The sequence below is a fragment of the Belonocnema kinseyi genome, chromosome 9, assembly GCF_010883055.1.
Source record: "Belonocnema kinseyi isolate 2016_QV_RU_SX_M_011 chromosome 9, B_treatae_v1, whole genome shotgun sequence".
NCBI classification, from domain to species: Eukaryota; Metazoa; Arthropoda; class Insecta; order Hymenoptera; family Cynipidae; genus Belonocnema; species Belonocnema kinseyi.
The window spans coordinates 17,852,074-17,866,622 of NC_046665.1; the positions used below are offsets into that span (position 1 = coordinate 17,852,074).

Genomic DNA, 14,549 nt, shown 5'->3' on the forward strand with positions numbered 1-14,549 from the left:
TTGAAAATTAAAATTCGAAAATTTTTTCTAAAGCCTCCAGGGGACTTCGTTTTTGCACGAAAAAATTTTATGTGCCCTTATTGCATCCGGACCCACAATTTTTCTCATTCTCATCATTTATGATTGAGAAAGTATAAGAATAGAAAGGTCCGAAAGTCGGAAATGAAAGGACGAGTTCGTTAAACAGCCATTTAGGATAAAAATTCAAAAAGTTAGAGCATTTGAAAAAATGTTGGGACCATTTTATTATACGTAACATTTTTATTTACGGCTATTAATAGTATTTAGAAAGCCAAACTATTTATCCTGATGACTTTTTTTTACAAAAATAAAATTCTCAGTTTTAGCATTTTCAAAATTTTGTAAATAAATCGAAAATCAAAATTTTAAGCCAAACAACGTACGTTATGAAAAAAAGTCAAGTGAAGAAAAACATTGCTTTTTAAAAGCCCTAAAAGGTTATCATAAAAAGTTTTTGGATTTTCTTGAAAATGGAAAATTTTCATTTTTGTTGCACAAAAAAAACGGAAGAGCGATACAAGTTACGAAAAAAAAATGATTTAACAAAAATTGTCTACTCGAGGAAACAAATTTACAGAAAAAACTAAAAAGTTATTCGCCCAAAAAAGAGATACAAATTTTTATTAATTTATTACATTCTTATCATTTATGATGGAGAAAGATTAGAATTGCCCGAAATTTGACACCACAACATTCAAATTCTGATCCAAATGATGCAAAATACGACAAAAAGTCTCAAAGAGAAATGATAGGTTTTGAAAAATCCTACAAAATGTCTTTTAACCACTTTCCAATAGGACTCGTAATTTTGTTTTTATATATTGTAAGTAATAATGCAGAAAATCGAAAATTCCAAAATTATAATTTAAAAGACGCGAGATACGTACAAAATCTAAAAGAAGACTTCTAGGATATTTTGCATTATCCATAAAAAATAATATGAATACCAAATCCTATTATTATCATAACGCGAGATTGAGAAAAATGTTTCCCTGAAATTACTAAGAAACGAGACAACCTTTGAATTTGATGGCCATACAAAAAAGATGCGCAATAAAATTCTCTACAAGTATTAACACGCAAATTCAAACAATTTTAAAAATGTGCTCCGAGTACAATAATTCTCAGCGTGTTCGTGCGCTAAGGTGGTTATGGAAGCCAGCCCTTCCTCTCGAGGCTCGAGCGATCTACTCGAGTTAATGGGAGTGGAAGCGTGTTTCTGAACCTGAGTCATCGACACGTAGCAGTCACGCATATGGCTCACCTGTCTGCTATGCCGAGTCGCATAGAGTATCCGATCACTCGAGTCTTATCTGGAAAGTGAACAGTCCTTTGGTTATGATTACAGGTTTTTTTTTCACTTGGATACAAATATTGCAGCATGTGACACCAATTTTACGTGTTCGTTCTTCGTTATCCTTTTGTTTGTTAAGGCATTCGTTCCTATATCATTGACAGGGGCGTAACTGACATGGCATTGATATAAAGTTCTTTTAAATTTACCAAGTTCTTCGTTTAAAGTATGTTTATATAAATTGACCCTTTCTACACTTTTGACTTTGAGTTTCTCTGTAGTTGGGGGCTATTGGATCCGTCGGGATCACTGAAGCAGGTAAATACTTCCACCACGGAGTAACAATAATAAGACTGATCATGCTGTACAAAGCGCCTCGAGTTTTGACTGCTTTAACTGCACATTTACTACCAAACTTTGACGTTTCAAGCGAACACTCAAATCTGAGCGGACATGAGTACTGTGAGCTTCTATCTCATTTTCTCTCGCGAGAAGTGCGCGAGTGAGTTCCGTATTTAATGACAACTGAAAACTTAGGTTATTTCCCGTAAATATTGTCAATCGAGTTTGCCAATATACTGTCTTGTTTATTTCTATCCTTTTGTACAGAAATAAGATAACAAATTGTGGCCTGCGAACTATAGGTAAGTAACACAATTTTAATTGTAGTCATTAAACGATATAAAATGTGCAGATTAAATAATGCGACAGTATAGACTTTCAACGGTTAAGTTTACTTGACTTTGCAAAAAATAGATATAACTTCAATTGCTGTCGCCGCTGTCGTGATTTCAATGCACTGGCACTCACTCGCACACTTCTCGTGGCTTGAAACGCCCAAGTTTGGCAGAAAATGTGCATGTACCAAGATCGGTCTCCTTATTATTACTCCATGAGTTTTACATTCGAACTCAGAACTGCTTTCGCATTTATGCTAGTCCCTCCTGCAATGATAAACGCACGGCAGCGATCGTTACACGAGTGAACCAACAAAATAATTTAGTATAATTGCATTGTAATTTAATATCACTAAAAAATATAATTATTCTGTGAAAAATCGCCATCTTCAAATTAAAATTGATTCAGTATACTTTGTCACATACACACCTCCAAAATACCGTGCTCAGTGCAGAAAAGAACACTTTGTCCTTCATTCTTTAGCGTAATCTTCTGTTTGTTATTTTATATTTTATTTTATTTTTTATCCAAACAGAAATTGAAGTAAACGTCTGCATGAAATTGACAAACACTCGTCTTCGTTACTTTCTAGAAAGAAAGAAAGCAAAATAATTAGTAAGAGCTTTGATATACATATTTACTTTTCGTAAAATTTACACATCGCCAGTAAGCTTACTTTAATATTTCGTTTTAAGTTATAAACTTAGAGGCTTTTATATCTCCGCCTCTTTCTTTTACATATTCGTGATTAAACCTATCTCTTTCTTAATTTCCCTTTTTTTTCTTCTTTATTTATTTTCAGAGCCTGCGAGATAAAATATATTGAGAAACACGAGCAACTCTGCTTTTACCTCCCTCACGCCGGGCTCGTGCCACCACCATGCCCAATTATGTGATTTGGAATTTGCGACTTGACATAAAATTTCAGTTCCGACGGTGTTTGTTAACTAAAAAACTCGATTGTCCCTGAATTGCTTTCGATTGTTATGTATAACCACTTGAACACTAGTTTTAACTACCATTTACACATAATTAGTATTTCGAACTTATTAAAATTATTCGTGCTAGATTTCATTGTTTGACTCACCCTACAAATGCATACCTGTAGTGTTGGTTTCAAAACGTGTACTCAGGTCACCCAGGTTCTGCATATTATTTCCGTCTTTCTTGTCCATTTTTTCGTGGCACGTTGACGAGATGTCTTCTTTCTCAGGTGCACAAGAAACTTCAAAACTATATGGTTTAAATTCAGCCGCGTGTATATTTTATTTTTGACTTGAGATTGCACTATTCACGCAATGTCACTGGCGCAGTGTAAGCGTGCTGGGCCCATAATCTGATTGATATATGGACAGAGTGTTTGAATTAAAAAAGGCACTTATGTTGAATACAAGTTCTTTAATAGTAATAAAAATGGTCATTTAATCTTTGTAACACGCTTGATTCTGTATTACTAATTAGTATAAGCGTGAGAGCCGACAGATGCCTGTCGCGGAGTGGAATTGAACATGGTAGTGCCGAAGGGGAGTCTGTCCCCACATTCACACACAGGTAATAGGCGCCCCTAATATTCTAACAGAATATATATAAAAGGGTTATACAAACATACAGGGGGTATGACTTTGAGGTTACGAAACACAGATAATTTCGCGCCTCCAAGAGCACTAAGAATTAAGACAGTTATTTTAACCGAATATTTTAGGCAGTCACTGCATCACGAATGTAGTTCGTTTCTAGAAATCCTGAAAACCAATATTTTATATGTAACAATTGTTCAAATAAGTTTATTGTAAACACCGAAGACATTGTATGTATTTAATTAATTGAAATAATGAGTAATTCCTCAAAAGATTTAGAGATAAAATGGCTAAAATTTGGCGCCAGCTTCTCTTCTTTGGTCTATTTTTCATAAGTTGATACATTTTTTCAAGTTTAGCACGTGCCCCCTAGTTATATTTGGAGTTACATTTTCAACGTGGCGCTGGCTCATCTTATTCAAGTACACAAATTCTCATAGCTACATCTTATTTCGTGTAGACAGCGTGGTGGCGAAAATAATCCGTAAAATTATTTTACGGTTACTATCCACTGATCCCAGATCTGAAACGAGATGTGGTCCAACACTATGACAGGGCTATGTCCGTGTGAATACAGCAGGAGACGATATAAATGACTGGGTTTGCACGCGCAACCCATTTCTCCTTTTCTGAATTTGAAAACTCGAAGGTGCACGATTGCCGGTCGGGACACTTCGGCGGTTCTATTTATATCTCTCTCCGCTTTGAAATAAAATCAAGAGATTGGGATTTTAATATTTCCAGATTTCGATGCTGGCGATTCTCATGATTTGAATACTTCGCGTGCCTCTTTATATGCGCATATTTTGAGGTTACGTTATTTCAAGCATAAAATAAAAATGGTATACATATTAATACTATTATATATATAAATATATACATATATTGTTAATGATAATATTATAATTATGTTATAATACTCTTATTTATATCTTGATCCGCATTTGAAAGAAATTAAAGAAATTGGCGATTTTAATGATATCTGAATATCTCCCACATTTTAAAAATAAAAATATATATGCCATATCAGAATATTAATACCGTGATTAATATTTTGTTATATATTATATTGTGTTCATTATATTGTGTACTTTATATTGTGTATATTGTGCATAATGAAAATAAATAATATAATTAAGTATGCGATATTATAATTATTTATAGAATAGAATAGAATTTATTGTCTTCATTGTATACTTTTACAAGTTTTTACCATATTCTTTTGCTCTCTTAAATTTTCAAATAAAACGAAGATACATATTTTCTCTCTTAGAATTTTGAACTGAACAGATAACAATTAAATCATTACATATTTCTGTGTTTATTGTACAGTTCCTCTTGTCCTTACGCTTTATTAATTCTCTATATCACTATTTTCTTCGATATTATAATTATATTAATATTAATATTAATTAGCTGTAAATGATTGTGCTGAAGTTTTTAAGCGTTTGATTTATCTATTAAACCAAAAAAGTTTAAATTGCCTCCGGACTTTCGAAATTATAAAATTAAATTTGTTTATGAGAATCATTTTGAATTAAACAATTACAAACTATAGCTTCCTAGAATTTTTTCATATTATACTTTTTACAGGGCTACTTGGGACTTCGATTTTTAAGATTTAAAATTGCTAGCAATTTTAAAAAGTGTTAATACAACATTTTGTAACTGTTAGTACTTATAATTTGTAATTATTTTGTTTCAAATGATTCTCATAAATAAATTTTCTAATTTTGAAAGGCTATTTAAATTTTTTCGGTTTAATAGATAAATTCAACTTCAAACGCTTAAAACTCTAGCACAATCATTTACAGCTAATTAATATTCATGTTAATATTAATATCGGGTGATACAATATTAATATAATTATAATATCATATATAGTTAATTATATATTATATTAATTCTATTATAATGTACCCTGATTATACTTTTTTTCAAATTTTTATGTCCTAACTAAATTTTTTTATTATTCTGTAGAATTCCCTGTCCCAGATCTGAATTATAATTTTTTCGAAAAATCTCTGATCCAATTCAGAAATTCATACAATTGCTTTAAAAAATTTCCTATTCCAATTCAAAATTCAGGATGAAATTAGGAAATTCAAACTTTTAAATCTGAAAAACATTTATTTGAGGTGGAAATATTTTGAATTTTAAAATTTTAAAACTGAAGCTTGACAAATTTTTAATTCAGAAATATTTCATTCAAACGTTCAATAATCCATACGTATAAAATACAAAGTCTTAACACCTTTTTAATTTAACAATTTTTTAATCAAATTATGTTAAAATACGAAATTATCAATTTAAAATTTCGATGACTAACATTTTAGAAATTTCTTGTTAAAAAATATAAATTACGCTATTATTTTTAAGGCTCAAAATGATATTACTTCAAGCAAATCCCAATCTCTTCATTTTATTTCAAAGCGGAGAGAGATATAAATAGAACCGCCAAAGTGTCACGACCGGCAATCGTGCACCTTCAAGTTTTTAAATTCATAAGAGGAGAAATCACACGGACATAGCCCTGGCATAGTTTGGACCACATCTCGTTTCAGATCTGGGATCACTGTTAGTATCACGTAGTGTGAAGATTGCGAAATATTTGGCAGGATCAAGATTCCTATATTAATACCATTCTTCGTAATGGTCTGAATTGAATATATTCTGATGGAAAACACAATAATGTATTCGTATTTTTTCAAGTTTTTGTGGAATAGATAACATTCGATTAAAATTACCAAAATTTAAATACTTTTTTTACTGAATGTTCCACATAAATTACCGGACTGTCGACAATATTCAGTCAATAAATTATGAATCATTACAACAAAATTTTGTTTTGCTTTCTAAACTGTAATCACACTTTCAGGATGGCCACTATGTATTTAGAATACTTTAATCACTTTAACTGTCACTTGATATTACATGAAATTAAAATTTTAGAAGTTTGGTGTTCAAAACTACCATTTTCAAACTATTTCAGAATCGGAAAATGCCAGGATTTTTTTTTAGATTTTAGTGGCCATCCAGCACATTCCTATGAAAGAAATGAATTGGAAAAAGATTCAGTAGATTTCGAGTCGAGTGAGTTTATCCTAAGCATCAAAACGAGGTTTATTTTTATTTTTTAGACAAGACTTTAATAGTCTGGAAGTTAACTCGTGACGAAGCTAACTACGGTATCCCTCAAAAGCGCCTTTACGGGCATTCTCACTTCATCAGCGATGTTGTCCTTTCCTCTGATGGCAATTACGCACTCTCCGGCTCCTGGGACAAGACCCTGAGATTGTGGGACTTGGCTGCCGGTCGTACCACCAGGAGATTCGAAGATCATACTAAGGTGTGACCATCATCTTTCAGAACAATTCCAGATTTAACTCTGAAAAAGTGGAACTTAACTTTTACGTGCAACGTTATGTCAGAAGGCATTTCGCTCCTTAATAAGAAAAAAACTGAAGCATTTTTTTTATATATTTTTTTAAAAACAAATTTAGAAGAGGTGGGCTATGCATTTGCTCTCCATTTTGTAAGTATCAGGCATAGATATTTCACAATAACGTCCAATAAATTAAATTTTATATTTATCGTAAAAAAAAATTCAAACAATTGTAATAACTCTCTACATGTTGGCAGGATGTTCTAAGCGTCGCCTTTTCAGTTGACAATCGCCAAATCGTGTCCGGATCGAGGGACAAGACCATCAAGCTTTGGAACACCTTAGCTGAGTGTAAGTACACGATCCAGGATGATGGACACAGCGATTGGGTTAGTTGCGTGCGTTTCTCTCCAAATCATTCGAATCCCATCATCGTCTCTGCTGGCTGGGATCGAGTTGTCAAGGTAACGGACTCGTAATATTTCAATTTGATTAGTAATTTACTGTTATCAATTTACATTTTGCATGATGAAACTCTTTTAACAAACACGAACTCTATGAGTGGTTGCGGATATGGGACTGATATTAATCAAACCTAAATTAGAGTTTATAACCTCTAGAATTTTTCTAAAACATTAAACGATTTTTTACAGGTATGGAATTTGACCAACTGTAGATTGAAGATCAATCATAATGGTCACTCTGGTTACCTGAACACCGTAACTGTATCTCCTGATGGGTCCCTCTGTGCATCGGGTGGCAAGGTATTTTTTCTATTTTTTTCTAAAAAGAAGTTCTAACATTGATTTGACCGAAATATTGGTAAATTCTTAGTTTTACTTTTAAAGCTTGTGCAATCGTAATTCTAATAATAGGTTGTATAGTCTCAAGCACTAAGATCAATTGTAAAATTATTTGATTATCAGGGCTTCAAGTTTAATTTTTCAAGTAAGCTGGCGATTTTCCAAATTTTATCATTCAAGGCTTTAATACTTTATGAACTTTTCAGTTTGAATAATTTTAAGATGTAACTGGACTTGAGTATTCTGTAGAAACTGGAGTATTCAATGTTATGCTAGCACACTGCTGAAAACAATTGTTTTTAGATTTCCTTCAAATTTCGGTGGATTGTAGTAGGGAAGATGCCTAAGAAATCAAAGTATTCGCTAATATCAAAGTATGTTATTTTTTTGATAAATTTCATTTAGTGCCCTTTATTTAATTACTTAAATTGAAAACTCGATATCTTAATTCATGTCGATTTCATTTTTTGCGAAAAAAATACCGGTATGGTAGGAATCGTATGACGTTAGTATCATGCGGCTTTAAGGGCATGTTGTACTTCGAAAATTGTTTTACCAGTTTTAGGTTCCACCTGCTTTTTTTCTAGAATAATAAATATTTTGTTTTAAAAATCTGGGAAATGATAGCGAACATGCTAACGGACGTCCCCACACATTTTTTGTGTAGGTTAATTAAAAAATGTTTTAATTTAGCAAAATGTGATTAATTTGCATAGCGCTTTGGAAATAGTATCGATTTTTTCAGTGTTAGATTCCCCCGACTTTTTTCCAAGGATAAGAAATATTTTGTCTTCAAAATCTGGGAAATGATAGCGAACATGCTAACGGACGTCCCCGCACACTTTTTTTGTGTTTTTTTATCAACATTTTTTCGATATTGCTGACAACGTGCGTGTATATTTCGAGGTTATGTGTGTTACAATTCACCCGAGCGCTACTTCCAAACTACACAATATTTTTGGCGAAAACTTTGGACTTACAAATAAACATAGTAAGTAATCTCCAGGAACTAACCTTGTTTGCAGCCAATCAAAAAAGTTTATTACATAAATAATTTCCAGATTATCGTAAAGGCAGAGATAAAAAACGACATAACCTCAAAATAATGCATATGCAACCTCAAAATAATGCATATGCAACCTCAAAATAATGCATATGCATAATATTTTTATTTAGCACAATACATTTTTTTTTGTTATCCCTCAAAAAAGAGTCTGGGGACGTCCGTTATGATATTTTATAGCATCTCCAAATTCAGTTAAAATTTTTTTTCATTTTTGTGGGAAAAAAGCCGGGGGAACTGTACTCGATTGGCCATACGAGGAAGTACCACATGCCCTTAGATGGGGAGCGAATCATGTGACGAGTGCGTCACTTGACCAGATTCCTACCTTACCTTCACTTTTTTTATTGACCAACTTATTTTCACACGAAACGCCACATCGAGTTGAAAGTTTGGGATACTAAACAAGAAGCACTAAGAATGGTGGGTCTGGTCCCCAATTTGTATAATTAAGAAAAAATTTTTTTCTTGTAAATACTTTTTTGGATATCTAATCAAAACGGGGCACGTCTTAGGAATCGCGAATCTTATACGTTTTAAGGCCATGTGATGAGTGTAAAAGCTGATCAAGCCAGCCCTAAGATCAATATTTTTTCACCTATATTGAGAAATAAAAGTTTAAATAACGCGAAAATTTTTTTCGGGAAATATTAATGAATATTAAAGGATCGTTTGTGGCCTTACAAAGAGTTGGAAGAAGAAAAAAGTTTATTTATGCAAATAATGATATTGACGGACACATTTAGGTTTTACAGCAGAAGTTTGACTTTTAACTTTCTCTGAGGGTAATCATGCAATCTGTTTTACCCACAGACCCCTAGAAGTTCGAAGTTGTCTACCCGCTACGATAGTGCTGCTTTGACACAGCTGATACCAGACTGATACTCATGTCAGACCAAATATGTTTATTTGCATTTCAAGTGCAAACATTAGTTTTTGCATTATTGGCGCATAATGTTCGTGAGCAATTTTTGTTGTTTTGTCCCACTTTGAGAAATATAAACCTCATAACTAGCCCATTGAAAACATTGCAAATTGCTTGCAGGCATCGACATAGGAAACAAGGGACTAGGCATGCCATTGCGGGGGTGATGCAATGAGGGGGGAGGTCCGCCACCTTTTGATGCCCCGCGACAAACATGGCAGCGCCCACATGTTTATATTTCCATGCACAGTTTGTCGGCAAAAATGCTCGTGCGTATAATCAAATGGCACATCGTAAGATGGCGGCTCTCCCCACTCATGGAATTCTCCCCCCTCCCGTGGATTCAACCCCGCTCGCCGAAGTTAGGGTGGCATGCCGAGTCCCGTGTTTCCTATGTCCATGCTTGCAGGGTTTGACGACAGCACGGTCGGTATTTCTCCAAAATAGAAATTAAAAAAAAACCTTTTTTCACTATTCTAATTATTTAGGACCTGAGACAGATTCTTGCATGCCATGGACTTTATTACCTCCTCTTTCATTTCCCAAACTTTCAGGGTGATACCTCATTTCGTTCAGACGTAAGTTGGGAAAGAAAAATCGAAGACCAGGTTTGGTCACGTGACCCTCTCGTCACATGGCCTTAAACAACATAAAAAAACACGTAACATTTTGAATGTTTAGAAAATTATCTTGATGAAATAACGACTAAGCGTAGTTTTGCATCACCACAAACTATTAAATTACGACTCCTAAAATAGTTCAGAATTCATAATCTAAATTGATTCAATGATTTTCACTTTCTGCTTTTGTTAATTTACTTGTATTGCTGATAAAAGCATTTTGTAACGAACTAGCAGAAGGCGCGGCATCACATTTTCGGTTTCTCATTTTGCGAGGCAAAATGCCCGGAAAGTATTGTCCTGAAGAAAAAGTCGGAAAATTAAGGAGAAAAAAATTATGAGCCTATAGAATATTAAAAAAGGCGCAAATTATGTTAAAGAAATTTTTTGATTCGACTTGTCATTTACGAAATAAAAAATGAAAACTGGTTTACGAATTGGATCTAATTTTAGACTGTTTTGTGCTCAACTCATCGAAACTTCGTTGTTTATTAACAAAATGAGCTCAAATTTGATGTACTAGTGTGAAATACATAAGCGATGCTCAAAACACTTGTCTTGGGACAAAAAAGGCAATTTGTTAATTAATATTTTAATGTTCATCAATACGCGCCGCGCACCGTGATTTGATTTTCGAGCTTCCCCAAAAAAAAGTATCGAGGAAATTTTTTTTTGTTTTTGTTTTTTTATTACACCATTAAGCCAATTCCCTTTCGGGGTTTGCGTGGCTCACTCGGTGGGGAAGGGAGTAGTGTGAGGAAGGGATGTAAAGTTTTTAGATTGATCCAGAATTTTCGTGATATTTATTTAAATAACACGTTCGTTCCGCAGCACTGCTCCGACCCAGGTTGCTGATCAATATCTCTAACAATCGCCCCAAGTGAAGATCCACACAAAGTCGTGATGTAAGGTTCCCCACTTGGGTCCATTAGTATGGAGTCTTTTTTTTTTAGGCGTCATTCACTCTACTGACAACCTTTTTATTAACTATCGCCATATTTTTCTGTCCTGGCATACTTCTCTAGCTTCTTTTATGTCCATGCATTTTTTCATGCACTCTCGTATTTCTGTGGCTTCTTATGTCTCTTCTAACTAGGGTCTCATTGACACATTCTAGCAAATCTTTCCGCGGTCAACCTCTGAGCACGTTGACATTTACTTTACCTTGATACACTTACTTCGTTAGTCGTTCATTTGGTATTCTCTCAACATGCTCGAACCATCTTAACCGGTTTCTTTCCCATGTGTCTACTAGCGTTTCTTCTGCACCACATTCTTAGAGAGTTATGTCGTTACTTAACTTTGTCCATCAGAGTATTCCCGCATATCATGCGCAAGAATCTCATGTCAATTGCATTAACTTTACTCGTATCTTTTTCTTGATAGGTCCATGTCTCGCTACCTTATAGTACAGTTGGTACAAATATAGAGTTTTGAATTAACATTTTAACTTTATTTGATATATTTTTACTTCTAATAAAGGGCCCTGCTCTACCAATAACCTTTTTAATTTCGTTTATGCGTTTATCTGACTCCTCCTCTCCGTCCCTAGTAAATAAGCTTCCAAGGTAAACGAACTTCTCCACTCGTTCAATTCTCTAATCATTTAATACAATATTGCATAGTGTTTTCTCACTCTTTCTTTCGAACACCATAGTTTTTGTTTTATTTGCGTCAATTTTTTGACTTCGAAATACTTCTAGCAAGAAAGGTTTTCATCAAACTTCAAAGAATTTTTCTACAAAATTTAAGCACTAAAGAAAAAACTTCGGAAGGAACAATTAAAAATGTTTTGCGCCCAAACGTTGCAAACTGCCGAGTTTGAGCTCTGGCTTGTTTCGGGTACGGGTTGTCTCATTGTGTGAGAGAATGAAAGGTGAACGTGCGAGAGCGGCAGAATAAGGCGAAATCGATTGTCTTTTGTTTTAATGATATTATTCAGCCTTTTTTCGACATTTAGGGAAGCAAGACGTATTTTAAATTCTGCAGTAAAATTTTTGTAAGCTTTTCGTTTTAATTTCAGAATAATTCCCGTAATAAAATCAAATCGAAAATGTCGAATTGAGACGTAGAAAACAGACAGAAAAAAAGGATTCTTAAAGAAGAGAGTTTTCGAAGAAATACGAATAAAAATGCAAGAAACAAGATACGATGGTAATGTTTTTATTGGTCCAATTTTCCAAGTATTTTTTTAAAGGGATTTTCTTCTATCCTTCATTTATAAATAATAAAGAAAATCTATAAAGTCTAACTTTATTATGTTTTTATATTGAAATTTTTGTTTTGCATCGGAAGTAAATTAAACCCAGAAAACTTACGAGAGAGAAAATACGGAAAGGGTAAAAAAAAATGAATAATACAGAAAACTACATATAATTACGAAAAAAATACGAGAACTCTATATACTAGTAAATCTGTGAATAATATCTGGCGGTATCAAAAAAATCTTACAAAACAAAGTGTAGACATAAGCTTAATGAGCCCAGGTGCACTGATAAAATGTAAACAAAACCTTGATGCAATATCAAGCAATAGTTTTTAGTATTTTAGAGTAAGAGTTTTTTTTCTTAGTGTCTTAAACAAATTAATGAAAAAAGCCAGTTTTTTGTGATTCGCTATGATTATTTATTCGAAATTACCAGTTTTTATATAGAATATGTGAAAAATATATGCCTAATTGTGATTATTCTAAAATATCTGCTGTTTAGAAATTATGTAACAATTTTTCTAAACAAATACAATTTTTTTGTATGCCACAATAAACAGGCTTCATTTTTTGCAGAATCTACCAAAAATCTCTTGCCAATGACTCCTTGATGTCATTTTTTTTCAAATTAATAACTGGTAATTACTTGAATAATATTCATAAACAAATATGAACTTTAATAAAATTTCAGCTAGGGGTCACTAGCGATACATTTTTACTGGATTTAGAAACAAAAACGGGAAGTCATTGGCATGAGATTTTTTGTCGATACTGCCAAAAAGTTTACCCTATTTTTTTGTAGCATATGAAAAATGGTATTTGTTTATAAAAATGGTTTCTAAACAGCAGATATTTCTAGCTATCACAATTAAGCAAAAATTTCTTTCATATTCTATATAAAAGCTGTGAATTCCAAACAACTAACAATTGCGAATCACAAAAAATGGCATTTATTAATTAATTTTGTTTAAGGCATTAAGAAACATTTTTTTCTTACTCTAACCTACTGAAAACTATTTCTAGATAGTGCATCAAGCTTTTTTCGTAACTTACCGTATTTTTTCATACTTGTCTGTAGTTTTTTACAGTTGTATGTAGTTTTCTTTATTATTCATATCTTTTTTTGTCACTTTCTTTAGTTAAAAAAAAAGATGTCCAGGTTTTATTAACTTCCGATGCAATACAGAAATTTCGATATAAAATCAACGTAATGGAGTTAGATTCCCTATAGATTTTCTTTATTATTTATAAATCAAGGGTAGAAGAAAACCCCGTAAAAATACTGGAAAATTGGATCAATGAAAACATAACCATAGTATCTTGTTTCTTGCATTTTTATTCGCATTTCTTCGCAAACTCTCTTCTTCTTTCTTGCATTTTTATTTGCATTTTTTGCAAACTCTCTTCTTTGCGAATTCTTTTTTTGCTTTTGTTTTCTTCGTCTCAATTCGAAATTTTTAATTTAATTTTGTACGGGAATTATTACAAATTTAAATGACAAACTTAGACAAATTGTATTGCTTAATTTAAAATACTAGGCAGTCTGATAAGTACCTGAAAATTCTAAGAGATGTGCATTAGTATTCACTAATGTGAACCATTTTCGTCGAGCTTGATCCTTCAAATGACGCCTGTCAAAACTTCAGCCTTTATGTTTACGCATTTACAAGTTACAGCACTGAGAAGCGACTAACCTCTGAGTTTTTTTTAATATGGAAAAATCTGAGTTTCGAGTTTTGATCAAACACTACTATCTTCGCAAGAAAACGATATCCGTAGACCAAGGCCAAGCTGGATAAGTATTACCCGGACTCTGCACCGTCGATTGGAACGATTCATAAGTGGTTTACCGAGTTTCGTTTTGGCCGTACGAGGACAGTTGATGCTGAACGATCTGTGCGCCCAAAAGAGGTCACTACACCAGAAAATGTCGAAAAAATCCATGATATGATGTTGAATGATCCCAAAGTGAAATTG

At 33.1% G+C, this 14,549-nt stretch overlaps 1 protein-coding gene across 1 annotated transcript in view; it reads left to right on the plus strand.

Annotated features, from left to right (window-relative positions):
* Positions 1-14,549, plus strand: part of LOC117179459 (guanine nucleotide-binding protein subunit beta-like protein) — a 65,020-nt gene that overhangs the window by 24,366 nt on the left and 26,105 nt on the right. Inside the window, exons 2-4 of the mRNA XM_033371291.1 lie at positions 6,711-6,919; positions 7,213-7,419; positions 7,609-7,719. Of these exons, the coding sequence (XP_033227182.1) occupies positions 6,711-6,919; positions 7,213-7,419; positions 7,609-7,719 (527 nt within the window). The remainder of the gene's footprint in view (positions 1-6,710; positions 6,920-7,212; positions 7,420-7,608; positions 7,720-14,549) is intronic.